The 15,868-nt window shown below is 41.7% G+C and overlaps 2 protein-coding genes across 5 annotated transcripts in view; one reads left to right on the forward strand and one right to left on the reverse strand.

Moving 5' to 3' along the window:
- KDM1B (lysine demethylase 1B) overlaps positions 1 to 13,066 on the reverse strand; it is a 29,434-nt gene extending 16,368 nt beyond the window's left edge. The window contains exons 1-11 of one of the 3 annotated variants that reach the window (XM_032998935.2): positions 12,971 to 13,066; positions 12,384 to 12,435; positions 9,745 to 9,847; positions 8,815 to 8,939; positions 6,897 to 6,986; positions 6,020 to 6,131; positions 5,177 to 5,293; positions 4,166 to 4,204; positions 2,857 to 3,061; positions 1,572 to 1,756; positions 527 to 703 (exon numbers count right to left, since the gene is read on the reverse strand). In XM_032998935.2, the coding sequence (XP_032854826.2) occupies positions 527 to 703; positions 1,572 to 1,756; positions 2,857 to 3,061; positions 4,166 to 4,204; positions 5,177 to 5,293; positions 6,020 to 6,131; positions 6,897 to 6,986; positions 8,815 to 8,939; positions 9,745 to 9,847; positions 12,384 to 12,435; positions 12,971 to 13,001 (1,236 nt within the window). In that variant the 5' untranslated portion in view covers positions 13,002 to 13,066. Of the gene's footprint in view, positions 1 to 526; positions 704 to 1,571; positions 1,757 to 2,856; positions 3,062 to 4,165; positions 4,205 to 5,176; positions 5,294 to 6,019; positions 6,132 to 6,896; positions 6,987 to 8,814; positions 8,940 to 9,744; positions 9,848 to 12,383; positions 12,436 to 12,630; positions 12,656 to 12,970 lie in introns of those variants that run through there. The other 2 variants (XM_032998933.2, XM_032998934.2) reach the window with 2 other exon arrangements.
- The window catches only part of TPMT (thiopurine S-methyltransferase), a 43,168-nt gene that overhangs the window by 19,638 nt on the left and 7,662 nt on the right, over positions 1 to 15,868 (forward strand). Inside the window, exons 3-7 of one of the 2 annotated variants that reach the window (XM_042806814.1) lie at positions 10,822 to 10,900; positions 11,428 to 11,530; positions 13,399 to 13,560; positions 14,342 to 14,434; positions 15,498 to 15,630. In XM_042806814.1, the coding sequence (XP_042662748.1) occupies positions 10,822 to 10,900; positions 11,428 to 11,530; positions 13,399 to 13,560; positions 14,342 to 14,434; positions 15,498 to 15,630 (570 nt within the window). Of the gene's footprint in view, positions 1 to 10,821; positions 10,901 to 11,427; positions 11,531 to 12,708; positions 12,841 to 13,398; positions 13,561 to 14,341; positions 14,435 to 15,497; positions 15,631 to 15,868 lie in introns of those variants that run through there. The other variant, XM_032998938.2, reaches the window with a different exon arrangement.

A 15,868-nucleotide genomic window follows, 5' to 3' on the forward strand; every position in this document is an offset into this window, starting at 1 on the left:
GGCCAAAAATGGCCAATGGAATATTCCATATCCTGTAACATCAGGCTCAGTGTGTAGATGAGAGTTGACCAGGAAGCTGTTTCTCGCTTCTGGGATTGTGGTTTCAGGATTCTCTCTTCTCTGGGATCGCAAGCTGGGAACGGGCTGGGCAGTAGTCAGCAGGTAGTAAGTAATTGGATTGCACACTACTCATCTGTATTTTCTATTATTAAAATGATAATGATAACAATAATAGTAATTTTATTTTAGTTATTAAATTGTTTGTATTTAAACCTACAAGTCTCCTTACCTTTACCCTTCCAATTCCCTCCCCCATTCCCCATCACGGGGGAGGATGAGCAAGTGGCTGCGTGGTGTTTGGCTGCCAGGTGGGTTTATCCCCAGCAGGATTATGTGAAAAACATACACTGTGTGTTTGCTTTTAGATGTAGTTTTTACATAAACGCTTGGAATGATAGAAAGAAATATGACACGTGCTACGTAGTTTCATAGCACTGACAGTGTAGGGATTATTACAGCAACTTACATTGTGGTATTCTTTGGGAAGAAGATACTGGTCAGGACTGACTGATAAAATTCCTGTATTAATTAGCCCTTTCCTTGTCATAAAATAAAGTATCCTCTCCATTTCCTGTACACAGCGAATACGCACAAGCCCCCGAACAATGATGTGATGGATACATTTTTGAGGGGTAAGAGCCTCCTGCAAAGGAGAAACAAAAATAGAAGGTATTGATTTTTCTAATATTCAATTTTTTCATGCATTTACATTATATTTAAACTGTAAACCAGATGGTAAAAATCACAAATCAGGCTTCTGAGAGCGTTTTAAAAGCAAGGTTTGTGGAAGTTCCTTTCTAGCCAGCTTTACACAGTAAGGTAACAATTCATTTAGGTAGATCAACATGGAGTAAAAGCAAATGAGTCTACAAGATACTCTCACAAACTCCCTGGTGTGCTCTGTTAGTATAGGAATGGTATTGAAATGCATCCCTGATTGCAAAATTAATCTTCCTAGTGGCAGTGCTCACAAAGATGTTCCAGTAAATCCATTCCAAAATGGCATTCCAAATAAAAAACAGATTAATAGCCAAAACCTTCACGTAAATACAGATATCAGTATCTGAAAGCTTCAGGATGTGAAATTCCAGCAATTCTACTGAAGGCTGTGTATGATCATAGAGTTAGTGTAAGTAAAAAGACAATGACTTCTCTGTCCAACAGTCATACCATAAAGCACCCACAAACACTGTTTAGAAATGTTCAAGCATCCCTTTAAAAGTTAATAGCTGGACAGACTCAGTAGAGTTTTAACACTTTTGAAACTTTTGTCTTTTACTGCAAAAGAAGCTCCTAGGCATTAAAACTCAAAAAACAAACAAACAAAAGAACCAACCAACCAAATAACAAAATCAAACAAAAACACAACCATCAGCCAATCTTAGAATGGATTTTCAAAAGCATGGGAGCATTTTTTCTGGTACATAAGGAGATGTCTGAGGATGGAGTCCACATCCCAAAACAGTAGCTATTATTTGTAAACAAACAAATTAATTATTAGCATCTCTTACCTTGCAGTTTGTGTACCACAGAGCCAAAATCAGGTTTCTCAAAGCCAAGTACATAGTAGGGTCTCGTGAATATTCTGGGAACTCATAGAGCTCATCCAGTTCCATGACATCTGGCCTCACACAAAGTGCTTTCCCACATTCATTGGGCTGGTAAAAAGGCTGGAAATACTTGTTCATGCCTGCAACTGAATAAAGACACACCAAGAACTAGTCATATGCCGTTGTATCTTCATCACATCCTTTTCCCTCTAAGACGATCCATTGACTTCGCACAGATAAACAAGCAGCAAAGCTTTCCAGCTTCTAGCCACCTTCAGAATTATTTCCTTTATATTGGTCTCCCCTCTCCTACCCTCTAGGCTGTGCAGTGTTAATTCTTGTCCTGCCACGTGACGGGTATGTCTTGGACCTATCGGAGCTTAAGTTTTGTTGGAGAAACAGTATGTGCCCTCGGATTCCGTGATGAGTCCAACAAGGAACAGGATCTAAACTCAAGTCTAAGGTCTAGCATCACTGTACAGGCTCATGCAGTACTCTGAACCCCTTCCATCTTCAACTCCCAATACTGCTCAGAGTGGGTAGTAACTAAAAGTAATCATCTCCCGTGTGCAGTATTGGTAGCTCTGTGTAATGAAGTTTTCCATTCATTAGGCAGATAAATATCTGTTGAATAGATGAACAGACTTATTTTCAGCACGTAAGGAGAACAAAGCCTGCTAAGACAACACAGAAGCTGAACTTTCCTCAAAGCACCCTCTCAGAGATGAGTACGGGAATCCTGAATTACCTTTCTCCATACCTGACCTATTCTGCAGATCTGCACTCCCAGGCTGTCGGTCTCAGAGCTGTCATCAGCAAAAAAATTAACCTAAACAGAATCTAAGTGCCTTAAGAAATCAAATCCTGTTCTCCAAAGATCCACAGTATCAAAACTAGCAGAATCATCTTTTGTTTTGATAAATCTTCATATCCTTAAGAGCAAACAATCTTTAAGTACCCCCATGTTAATTCCCCATTTCTATAAACAAATGACAGGTGGTAAACAAAAAGCCTATGCAGTCTGTGCTTACTCCCTAAAGAAATGCCATACAAAATGTATTACCTTTATCTTACAAGCGAGGAAATCGCATCAAAGTACAGAGGCAGTCACACAGAGAGTGTGCGTTAGTGCTGAGAACAGAACCAGTATTTCTGAATCAGGAGCATTATGTGCCTTATAAACTCAGTTATAAGACAGAATTTATCACACCTATTTAAGCAACAGAGCCCTGCAGATGGCCCTTACCAGTCAAATTAGGCACGCTCTTTAAGTGCTCTAACTTCACAAGGTTGGATTCACCAGGTAACCGATTAGTGCTGGTACAGGATGGACTCATGCCCACGCAGTCTGGATAATATGCAGCTAGAAAGGGAGCTGCCACACTGTCTTTCAGCAAAGGAGGGAGTATGAGCATGGAGTACCACCAATGGTCTGAAACTTCAGCCACTCTCTGGCCAAGCGGAGAAGTGAAGGAAAGAGGGGAGAAGAGAACACGTCAGTACTTTGAAAACGTTGGTAAATGAACCAATTCCCCCCCTCCCTCCAAAACTGAGACCAAAAAGCACTAGAAGTACCAATCTCAGAATTGCAAGTCATAAAGACATTTTCTCTCCCTCTTTCCCCTTCCTCAGCCTGACACAGAAAGCCTGTAGCATTAATCTCTTCCTCAGAAATCGGGCTGAAACTTCAGACTCCACACCCACGTGGAAAGCAAAGAGATGAGGCATGCCATGACAACACATCTATGCTGTATCAGACCCTTTATAAAGCATTTACAGTCTTTTATGCATCCAGAAGTCTGAACTTGGAAAAGTCTACTCTGAGTAGTTTAGATTGTGCTGTCCCCATCAAAGACCTTCTAAAACCTTAACAAACACTAATGATTCAGCCTTAATTTACAAATCAAACATGCATTAAGGAAACAAAACCACAAAGCTTCTACAAGAGTCAACAATAAGCCTGAATATGTTTCCTGGGATAGAGGTGCCTCAGGTACACTTGTCAACGTTGGCTTATTGAACATCAGATCATTCTAAATCTGAAATACAGGGTTACATGATCATAAACCCATTGAAACACCAACATACATCAAGTCTAGTTTTGTATTATGAAGGAGAGGAGAGAGAAAACATGTTTTGATGTTCTCTTGCAGTCTTCAAAAAGAGGAGACTAGCTTGACTAAAGATGAAAACCACCTGAAAGACAGGGAAATTTTAAGATGGGGAATTTTATTTGAAAGCTCACAACTGAATACTGTTTTGCCTAATCAAAACCTAATCAAAAATGAGAATTAGGAGTAAACCCTGAGTCACAGGCCACAACTCAAAGACACCACGAACCACCTGAAAGCTGATTGGTATGGTAAGGGAGAAGAAAAAGATGAGAAAATAGAAGGCCCTAGGCTCTGTTGCAAATAGTGTCCGACAGTTTCCTGAGCAAAATGCATAAATACCACCACAATTGGCCAAAGGACCAAGAAAACGAAAGAAAAATGCCGTGCTTTAAGATTGCTTTCATATTCTAGGACAAATGAGGAGGAACAGCCACTACTCACCAAGTCCTCAGGCATGGAACACTGGTCTGAGCCCTCAGTCTGAAAAAAAAGTGAATGGTATCAGAGCTATTCTTAAGCTGTACAACTAAAATTAAATACAAACAGAAGTAATTTGTCTATGGCATAGTACTTTAAACTTAAAAAACAAACCAAAAATGTGTGTTAGCCTTCTGTGGCAGAGATGATTACGTTAGCAAAAATAAATAGCAGAGAAATGCATAGTTAAAAAACATAACACACCATAAAGCAAAAACACCCCAGAAAATGTTTCTCATTTGCCAAGTTATTCTCTACCAATCAGATATTCAAATATACATTCTATTCCATAAAATGGAGTGGAACAGTGAAACAAACAAATTTTAAAAAATACAGAATTTTATAAAAAAATTCTGGAAACATCTTACATTTTCCAGAGGGAATCTTCCAGTATAGTCTATTAAAAAAGTTTCTTGTTTATTTTAAGAGTATCTTTATCACAAAGTTTCAAAATTAAATTAAACCCTTCTGATTTTCATATGGTCAGTATTTTCATGTTATGTTTTTGCCTATACAGACTGTATGGCACTGTAAGGACTCTTTCAAATTTCAGGAGGCATCTTCAATGCCAAAGCTGAAAGTTTTCATGTAAAGCCCCATGACACTTGCTACAAATTAATAAAAAGGTCATTGAGCTTTTCATATGCTTTCCACAATAATGAAATATGGCCAAACAAAACTGAAACAAACATTTTGGTGTGTGTCTGTTTTGTACGTGCTGATAATCTTTCCATAGCTTCAGAATGATTTTACAATTGACTGCAGACAAAGATATTCCAGATACTTCTTTCTTGACATTTCCACTCGGGAAACGGGAAGTCCAAACAGCATGTAGGCCTGTCACCATGGAGCTCTCCAAGCCATCACGCATTTTGACATTAGAAACATTAAGCAGCAAACAAGAAGAAATTAATGTCTGCAAAGAGGAAATACCAAGCTGTTAGTTTCAGTATGAGCAAAACTCTTCTGTGTTACCTTGGTGGAATTGTTCAGTTTCATACCACATCTGTAGGTTTTTGCTATTTGTGGTGTCAGCTGGATTTCCTTTGTCAGCTGACGCCATTTACCACAGTCTGGATTTGTGCACTGCACCTAGAGTCAAAAAACAAACATGTTTTTACTTGTTGCTCTCTGATTACAGATAAGATTAATGAAGCATAACTAACCAATTAGAAAGCAGGGAGATGTGAGGAAGTTGTCAAGTATAATTGTTAACATTCATTCTCATGTAATCCTCAGGTCCTAAGACAGAAATCTGGTATACAGACACCTTCTGCCCACCTCCTGTAAGACTGAATTTCTCCACAGAACCTAACTCCAAAATTAATTCAACACTCAGTTACTGTCGTCTTCAGTGGGTTTTGCAAGCCTAAGTGAAAAAACACATTGTTCACCACTTCAAAAACAACAACAAGAAAACCCACCGCCACAATCAAACTTCCTTCTATTCCAGTCTCTCTTCTTCTGCTCTCTTTACCAGAGAAATACAAAATCTGTTTTGGAAGTCTTTCACACTCATACTTTCCTATAGCAGGCACACTTCCTTGTCCCCAACAAGTCTTATTCTATCCAAACATCACACATCTTAGCTGCTACTTCACTGAAAAGCAACAGAAGGTTGTTCTTTGTGGGGTGTGGAGGAGGTCTCCAACCATGAAGGAGCTGATGAGAATTATTATCTTCATCTTTTCCACAGTCCTCTAATACTAGAAAACCCCCACAAAAACTCAACTGACCTGCTTGAACATACAATATTGAAAACATATCAGAACATCATATTGAAATATACCCTGTTAAATAAATCACCCTCCATCTTACCCAATAAGGAAGCTGTTGGTCAGCCATGAAGGCTTTTGGACTGGGCTCACTTTTACCATTACTTGTCCAAATCCTTTTCCAGGCAGTGTATTTCTCATAACCATCTTTATGGCTAAGAAGAAAGAAGAAAAAAAACCAGCAAGCAGTCAAAAAATTGAGTATCTAGTTCATTTCAAGCAACAGCAGTTATTCTATAATTAAACATTTTATGTAATGACAGAGAAATAAGGCTGTAGAGAGTTCTGTATTTTTCCTATTAAAAAAGGAGAAAGTCAAGGTTCTTCCAATAGCAGTAAATTGCATCTTGACCACTACATCTTCTTGATCCTAAGCACAATTCTTGGTATTTAAGGCCTGTACTGAGTCACAGGTACTGCTGAGCACGCAAGCACCCAAAAATCTTAATAGAGCTAACTCAACTCCCACTCAAATGGGAAGGAGCTTTGGAGCTGAAAGCTGTCTGCAAGCCTGACCAGAGTCTTCACAGTCACTGAACCACAAGAGTTAAATCTGCTCACTGATTTGATGTTACAGAGAGGCAAGGTCTCCTGAACTCACACTGTAAAGTGAATTTGCTTTATAAAGGAAAATAGATTTACTTATAACTCTTTTCATCATTTAAAATTCCCCTATGTTGTTTTAAAAAAGATAAAAGCTTCACAATAGCTGTACACACAAACCAACCTGCCTAAAGTAACCAGCTTTGTTCACACTGCTATGTTTCAGTTGTTGATTAGTCCATACAACACCTGCCATTTTAGCACCAATATCTAAGCCTCACTTTGAACAAAGCAAACACAGGGGACAAGTCTTCGTTTACATGCATAATGTTTCAACAGTTATAATGTCTGCCAAATTATAATGTCTGCAAATCTACCTTCGGTAATAGTGGTCAAAACATTCATTGCAGAAGTGTTCCCCACAGGAAAGATGATACCATCTAGACGTATACCCATTTTTAGCACATCTGTAATGCAGGAGACATAGAAATAGTTTTACGATACATTTAGAAAAAAATCTTTCTATTGACAGTAGCACATTCTAGAACATGAAAAAATTCAGGACAAGCCCGGGCCTTCTGTTACATTCATGAAGGCTGACTTGCACAAGGCACTACAGTCATATAAATAACAGTAAGATCATTTCAATTGTCTCAAACACTTCCAGTTTCCAAACTAAGCAGCACCAGATGCGAAGGAGGCGAAACGTACACAATGTGCAGTTTTATAGTTGGTCTGGCTTCCAGCACCCTCCCGCTAACAATGGTCAACTGAGCCTGTCTTTAGTACCCTTTAAGCAGACGTTTCCTGAACATGAAATACTTTTGTTCTTACAATATGTGCTGTGACACACTAAATGTTTTGCAAATGTGTAAGAAGACAAAGTCCCTCTCCACAGGAGCTTACAGTTCCTTTACTTTGTTCCATTTTGTTCTGATATGAGTGCGGGGGTGAGAGGGATCATTTAAATTAATATTTTTCTTGTAATCAATTGATTCACAAATCATTACGACATCCTGTCCCCCAAACAACTGACAAAACTATAAAGGCAAATCTGAACACAAAACAGATGTTGCCTATTTTTTTCACGTGACCAAGTTGGCTGCGATTTTAACCCAATGAGAGAAAATGCTGAGGGAGCAGTTACACATTCTGGGCATTTATTCTTTATTACTCTTAGGAAGAAATATCCATTAGCAAAGATTATATTCATCAGACAAAGCAGTCACTCTCCACTTGGAAAACTCTCATTAAACTCAATGAAATGGTTCAAGATAAACATGCGAGGTAAAAAGGACGAGGTAAAAAGGATGAGGTAAAAAGCAGCAACCTAAGCTACTATCTGAAATAGCTAGCCATGAAATGATCTCATCTGAAATAAATAATATTGAAAGTACATACTTGGAGGGGTGGAAATCAAAATATTAAAATAACAATTCAAAAAGATGACTAAGCAGTATCTATTGTTTCCTAAATAAAAAACAGGATCACTAATGCTGATGTCTCAGGTGCTCATTTCCCCTTACAAGTCTCTTACACAACTGCCAAGACACTCGGCTTTCCTATGACAACATCTAGAATACACTGACTTCCTGCCACCAAAGAACAATCCACATAGACAACTATTATATCATTGGAAAAGAAGTAAAACAAGGAAAGTTTGTCTCAATTATCCAGCAAGGGTGGAATGCTATATAATTACAGTCTGCCTACTGCATAACGAGGTCTAACATGCTGCTTATTATTAGATAGATACACCTTGCCAGTATCATGCATTCGGTACCCCCAGGGTCAGAATGCAAGAGGACTTCTGCAAGTACACAGAGAGCCGGGAACAACTCAGGAACAAAGAATTCAGATAAGACTGTCTTCCAATGCCTAAAATTTCAGGGTCAGAATCTCACCTCTGACTGCAAAGCATTCCAATGAAAGGATGATACATACTTTCTGCAGTAAACAGTTTCATTTTCCATCTTGAAAGCAAGTTTAGCTTCCTCAGATTACACTAATATGCTCTCAGTTTCACAGAAGCAAGGTGTGTTCCAGAAGACACCATTAATAACATAAATAAGCGTATTCTAAAGATATTCTATATCTGAATTAGCAACTTGCACAGGAGAAAGTCATCCCCAACAGGAGTAATTTGTGACACTCTCCTGGCATCTTAGGACTCATATTAGTACCTTTCGATTCTCCCTCTACATTTAGAAACAAAGGGATGATATAGTTAGGATCCTAAACTTCAGCTGCAAGTTTAGAAGAGTCCATGGAAAATGTAAATAAAAAGAAACAAACCTTTCAGATGCACTGGCAAAGCAAACGGGACATGTTGCAGTGCATCCAGCTTTTTCACATTTTCTGTATTTCTTCTCTGATGCTTCATCATCATCATCTGCTGCTTCAGCCGCTTTCTTCTTCACCTAATAAAGAATAGCTGAAATCTGACCAGAAATCATACAAATGCATCTTCTACAAAATGGCACTTAGGCAGTTTTGCAGCTTATGGGTAGCATCAAATGGTTAAAACAGTACTAATGACAAGTTTCGTATCCATTGTGAAAATAGCTGAAGCATGAAACAGCTGACAAAGTAGGACAGTTTTTCTACCAAAAAAAAAAAAAAAAAAAAAAAAGTAAGGCTGGAAATATCATTTAAAGCTAAAAATGTCTTGCCTTAGTCTAACTGATGCCATTGAAGAATTTATAAGCAGAGCTTCCAGTTCAAATCATATTTTAAGCTCCATCACATGCTAATGAGTCAAGCCTCATGCGTTCATTCTATTTCTCCTTCAGAAAATCTCTTCTTTACATACTTATTAATTAGTGGCCATCTTATCTGTGCCTCAAATGAAATATTAGGGTAGGCTTGGGGCTTTTTTGGACTCTAGATACAAAGCTGTATACCAAATGTCTCTTCTGTGCCTCAAAGGTACTGTGTACTGTGCTGGTTTAGGCCTCCGTCTGGATGGGCAGACAGCTTTGGCTGGCTGTACAGAAATCTGTGATTGTATTTTTAACACAGCAAGTTTTTACAGGTTATATTGAGCATTTATCTTTTCTGAATATTGTTCACAGATGATACTTTGCGTTTTAACTAATTCTCCCTCTCTCTGAGTACTCTAAGTCTTAACTTACCCACAGTAAAGCCTGCTTTCTTGATAAATATCAGTAGAAAATAAAAAATACCAGAGTACAAACCCGTGTATTTTTAAATTATTATAAATACCTGTCTTCCAGAACTCCTCAGAGGAAGGTTGTCTGGAGACTGGTCTGAAGAACATGCCTTTTTTTTCGTTCGTACCCTTCCAGTTGACATTGTATTATTAGATCTGCAAAATAGGTAGGCAGTAGTTAAAAATAAAAATTAAATTGTTTGACTCTGCAGAGCTGTCTAATCACCTGGGCAGAACAGCTACTCATAAAACTACTTTTGTCAGAGTTACTGATGTAAAAATCTGTTTAGCTTGACTATTAATTCAGGAGGGAAATTAAAATGAGGCATTATGGGAAAAGAACAATACTACCATTTTAAACTAAATTTGGAGTTAAGATTAGATCCTTGAGTACATCATGACAGGCTGTTCCAGATCAGCATACCCTGGGTTTCAGTAATCTGATTTGCATTACGTGAAGACCTGGATTGGAATTTGGGTTGGCTAAGTGAATAGGTATCAGCTCATAATGCAAGCATTGAAATACCACTGAGTAACACTCGTCCTGCTAACTGCTGATTTATTGTTAGCAAGAGATTTGCACTGTAAAGCACCTTTCCAAAGAGTGTACTGAAGAGATGTTTAATACCAGGTGAACAATCAGTTCCAAGACGTGCATACCCTCCTATGAAAGTACATCAGAATTTAAAGTCTAAACTGCAGTTGCATTGCAATTTTAGGTGACTGGAATATTACAAACTTTGTTGTTAAGCACACTGTAGGAGAAAATAAAAGGTTTATGCCACAAGAGAGCTCTGTAGCTGTCTGAGTATATCGGTGCGAACACGGAAGAGACGAGTTTATCATGTAAGATGGAAAGCATGGAGTCTGAGAAAGTATGCCACAGAAACATGAAAGCATATTTTAAATGGTATTATCAAAGACATTCTTTTCACAGGGAGTAAAACAACTAAAGAGAGCCTAGAGGAGGAATTAAATCTAAATGTGTTCCACCACATACAGAAAGGAAGTGGAAATAAAACCCTTATATTACAGCACTGCAATATGAATGTTATCTTGTAATAGGGATCAGTTCATAATTTTTTTTTTTTTTTAATATATTTGAGACTTCTCAATTTTCTCTGTTCCAAGCTGCACCTTCCTTGTTCAAGCTGACAGTGATGGACATGGTAGCAGTAGCCTCATTCAGGAATTCGGCTAAAAGTAAAGGTAACAGGAGGAGAGAATGGGCATTTTTACACAGTTTCAAATGAAGCTGATGTAAATCAAGTGAACTGGTGTTTTATTCTCCTCTGAAGATAGAATAAATTGATTTGGGAAGGGAAATCACATGATGTCCACATAAGTGAAAAATTAGTTCAGACAACCCAATACAAAAGATTATTTTTTTTAATGCAACCCCTCCGCCCATTATAAATAATTAGAGGAAAAAAAGAATTAAGTAAATCCTTATTATCTAAAAAAAAAAAAAAAAAAAAAAAAAGCATGACTCCACCATAATTTACCACTGAAACCAGGGCACACTCTATGGGGGTGGATGAGATTGAAGAGTAGAGAAATGAAAACCAACCAGTTTCGTTTACATGAGATTTCCCTGAGCTACTGTGTAACGCCCCAGGAAACAGTGGCTTTTTCCCCCAGGAGCTTTCCTTTTAGATCAGTGGCACAACAGTATCTCTGTAGCTGCTCAGCTTCTGTCGCTAGATAATCATTCCTACGTGCCATTGCCTTTACAGTCAGATGCTACGAGCTACCTCAGCACTGGGCAAGGCACCAGGCGACTCATTTTGGTGACTACCAGGTGATGACAGGCCGCTGCGAGGCCCTTTATCCAAAAAGGTAAAAGGACATGCAGCTGCTTCATTGCGTATTCAGGGTTAGAAAGAAGAAAAGGTGGCAGTTACCATTCACTAAGAAGGTTGGTAAAAATATTTAAGATTCAGAGAGGCCTCCCGTTTTGAAAGGCAGGGGCCAGTCGTACAGAATTACAAAGGTGTTTTTGCAGTGAGCACCACGGGAGGGGGAAGAGAGAGGTGGGGAGAAAGAGAAAAATAAGAAGAGATAGCTTATGCCTATTACTGTAAGCAAGGCCATCGCTTCCAGTTGCATGCCACTTTGTCCCCACTTCCCCTCCCAAAACAAACAACACTCACCAAAAACCCACAGGTTTTTAAAGAAGAAGCAAACATCGCTTACTTTACTAAGCTTTACATGACTCTGCATCCTATAAACATTATCTTATTGGCTGAGGAAATGAGCCCTTTAAAAGAGATGCGTAATACGCTGTCACACTCCATAGCACTTCATCCGTCAGCAATGCGTGGCCTAGATGGGAAAGCTTGGGGGGGGGTTACCTGTATGTACAGATAACAGCAAGTTTGTCTTTGGGGGGGGGGGGGGGGGGGGGGGTGTCACGGGGAGGGGTGGAAGGAGGAAAGGAACCCCACACCCTGACACGGCCAGAGAGGAAACGAGAGCAGCCTGAGCAACAAGGGGAGGTGGGAACCGCGAAGTGCGCACACCTTTAAAACTCCCCCCGAGTAAATGGCCGGCGCCCAGCCGGCTAGCGGGGTCCCCGGGGGAGGGGGGTCCCCGGGGGAGGGGATGTCACCCGAGGGGGAGGTCACCCGAGGGGGAGGTCCCTGGGGCTGCCGGCCGGCCGGCCGGCGCGGCGGAACCGCCTGGCACTCACCTCAGGGGCCGGAGATCACATTCACGCGTGTCCGCGGCGCCTCCTGCTAGAGCTGCAAGCGGGGGAGAAAAGGGAGGAGAAGGGGGAAGGAAGGGAAAGGAGGGAGGGAGAGAAGGAAAGGAGAAGCGGGGAGGTGAGGAGCGGGGCAGCGCTCGCACCTGCCCCGCCGGCCGGGGAGGGGGCAGGCGGCCCCCGGCGGGCGCTGAAGCCGAGGGAAGGGGGGGGGGGGGGGGGGGGGGTCACTCACCGCCGCCGCCGCCGCCATCCTCCTCCTCCTCCTCCTCCTCCTCCTCCTCCTCCTCCCCCCCCCCCCGGTGCCGTGCACCCTCAGCCCGCCTCCTCCTGCCGCCGCTTCCGCTCTCCGCGGTGCGTAGCGAGGGGGAGGGCGGGCAGGCGCCGCCCCGTCCCCGCACAGCCCCCCGCGGGAACACAGCCCCCCGTGGGACCCGCCGCGCAGGTACCCGCGGCCAGCCGGGCGGGGAGGTGGCGAGGAGGAAGGGGGGGGGGGGGGGGGAAGGTGTCGAGCTCCCCCGCCCCGGGTCCTTCCGGGTCCCCTCTCGCCGCTTCTCGCCCCGCGATCTACCCACGGGGTTCACCGGGAGAGAGGAGTGCCGGCATCGACCTCCTTCCTTACCGGCCCCGGGCTTGGGGCCGTGGTTGCGCCCCCCCGGGGCAGCGGGGGCCGGGCAGCGTCTGGGTGGCTTCCAAATGTGTGTGAAAACGGGAGGTCCTCAACGGGGCGCGTTTGGGCAGGCTTCCCGCCGGGGGGGGGAAAGTCTGGCCGAAGCCGTCGGTAGCAAGAGTGTGCTCGATCACGTTCGACACAGCTACATTTAAATAGTCGCTAAATTATAATCATCTCTCAAGCTGTAATACATTTTAATTTGATTCTGGGAAGCAAGAGCCACTTCCGAATTATACATTTAGTGGGGGTAATTTTTCAATTTTTCTCTCTTTTTTTTTTTTTTTTTTTTTTTTTTTTTTTTTTTTTTTTTTTTTTTTTTCCCCACCACAGCTACCAGCACTCCCCGGGGACAATGGACCGCTCAGCGGATGCATCCGGGGTCCTGGGAGGCTCAGATATTGGGTCACAGAAGGACAGAGTGGTGACTGAGGAGGAATGGCTGCAAAAATGGGAAATGGGTAACATTGGGTTTCACAAGGAACAAGGGCATCCGTACGTGACTTCACTCTTCTGGTTAATCTGTTTAAAGAAATGCTGTGAGATGACTCAACTCGTTCAAAAAAACTCTTAACAGAAAATAGAGGATTTACAAAAAGAAAATTATTTTACACATGCACGGCTTGAAACTAAAATATACATATTTTTGTGACCTACATTTGTCAAAAAAGGGCAGATGAGAGAAATGATTGAAATGAATTTAGATCTTTCGAATGGGGTTTCAAACTATAAAGCTTGCATAGCTTAGCTAAAATTCTGAAATTTTCTGATGTAGAAGACCTGCACTGCTGTTCGTAAGTTATAAAACTGGGGCCTAAAACAATATGCAGAGCGCTTTGGAGCAGTTATTGTGTACTGGAAGGCAGGGACCTAAGAGAGCAAACCTGAATATAGACTCTTTGAACCAATGAAACTTACATTTAAGACCTATAGAAGTGATTTGATCAATGCAGAAGTTTAATAATCATTCTGTTTAAGCTGTCTGTTGTGGCCCTCTTAGAGGTGGGGTGGTTGGTTTGTTTACTTGAAAAGACAAACAGAAAACAGAACAAACAGAAATGTGTTTGTTTCTAACGGAAATTAAATTTACTTTCTAAGTAAATGGAAGGTGAATGTTTTTATCTTATGTTTTTATTACTAATGGTATGAAGCAGGTTGAACTAAGAATCGATGTTCAGTCATGGAGTTTTGTGTCCCACCTGGCATAGTGTGTAGCATTTGGCTTTTAAGCACAAAGACTCGCAGTGTTAAGTAAAACATGTCTGTTCTTCTGCAGGCTCCTCCAGAAGTATCTGGATGTTCTTTTAAATGGCAAGACTGGACTGAGGATATTTTTCCCACTTTGTGGTAAAGCAGTAGAGATGAAATGGTAACGCACAGATTATATGAGCAGAAATCTTATTTGATGTGGGGAGGGGAGGGAGGGAGAGGGGGAATTCCCAACCTTCTACCAGCCAATGGAGATGTGCCGCATCTCTGCTGGTAGGAAAGCAGCCTCGCCGGAGGCTGAAAGGAGGAGGAAGTTTGGTTTCATCTGCTGGCGTTTTGTGTAGTAGCATAAATGGGATGGGCAGGGACTAACCTGAAAGTCCTCTTGATTGTCCCGAGTTCAGCTCGGGGAACGCTGAATTTGTGACAGACAGAGTGACTGAAGCTATGCCCTTACCACTGCTTGTTTTGGTGGCAATGCCAGCTTAAATTGCCTGCAATGAGGTCAGTTGTGCCAGAGCACATTTTCAAGGGACCACGTCGCGTGTCACACCAGGAACTTAAATGATTTGGGCTAAAAGTAACTTCCTCTTTTTTTACATTTATTACTTTGCTTTTACTTTCTTATGCGGGTTATATTTATAAGGGGGACTGTATAAGCCAACATTTTTTTCTCGGGCGGAGGGAACGCAAACCAAAACCCCCTGACTGAACTGCATCCCCAGAGAACCAAGTTAGTACCAGTTACCGGGTTTTATCAGGGTAACTACTCCCTAGGCTGACTGCGGGCTCTGACACAGTTGCTGCTGTGCTGAGCTGCAGCAGTGAAGAGGTTACAGCGCGCTCCTGCCTCCTCCTGCCAAGCCGCAGAGGCAGCCGGGCGGACAGCGCGCCCCAGCCCCTGCGGTTCAGGGCAAAAGATACATGGAGAGTTTCTCTGTGTCATCACCTTTGTTTTCCTCGAGTTCGTAGAAATAAACGAATAATCCACTGATTTTTAAATAAAGCCTGCTAAGTCCTTGTCAACTGTATGCTGAGTGGTGTTAATTTAAGCTCAGATCATGGAGGGGAGGTGTTCAATAAAATGTGAATGCTCCAGAAAGTCAGGTTTAGACATACCGGAGTTTCCCTAATGAGTAAATGCTGCATGGGAGATACACATTTGGTAATGGCCCAACCTGTGGGCCTCACGTAAACTTGGGACCTCTCTTTGCTGTGTGCAGGCTGCTGGACATGGGGCACAGCGTTGTTGGTGTGGAAGTCAGCGAGCAAGCACTGAAGGAATTTTTTGCAGAACACAATCTGCCTTATTGCGAGGAGCCAGTCCCAGAGATTTCCAGAGCAAAAAAGTTGTGGGTATGTTTTCCGCATTGTCAAATGATCTGGTGTAGTTAATCATGCAATGCAGGCATAACTAAGCAAACAAGTAATTCTGCTTTCATGTCTCTGTCTCACTGGTGATCATTCACCTCTCCTGAAGAGGTCTGAAAGGAAGCTCTGAGTTGTAATTTTGGACGGAGAATTTCTTCTTTTGAGCTTATTACTTTGGCCTTCTTTTCTTATGACGCTGAAGCGCCTGGATATAAAGTAAATA

The sequence above is a fragment of the Tyto alba genome, unplaced genomic scaffold, assembly GCF_018691265.1.
Source record: "Tyto alba isolate M040663 unplaced genomic scaffold, T.alba_DEE_v4.0 Super-Scaffold_48, whole genome shotgun sequence".
Taxonomy (NCBI): domain Eukaryota; kingdom Metazoa; phylum Chordata; class Aves; order Strigiformes; family Tytonidae; genus Tyto; species Tyto alba.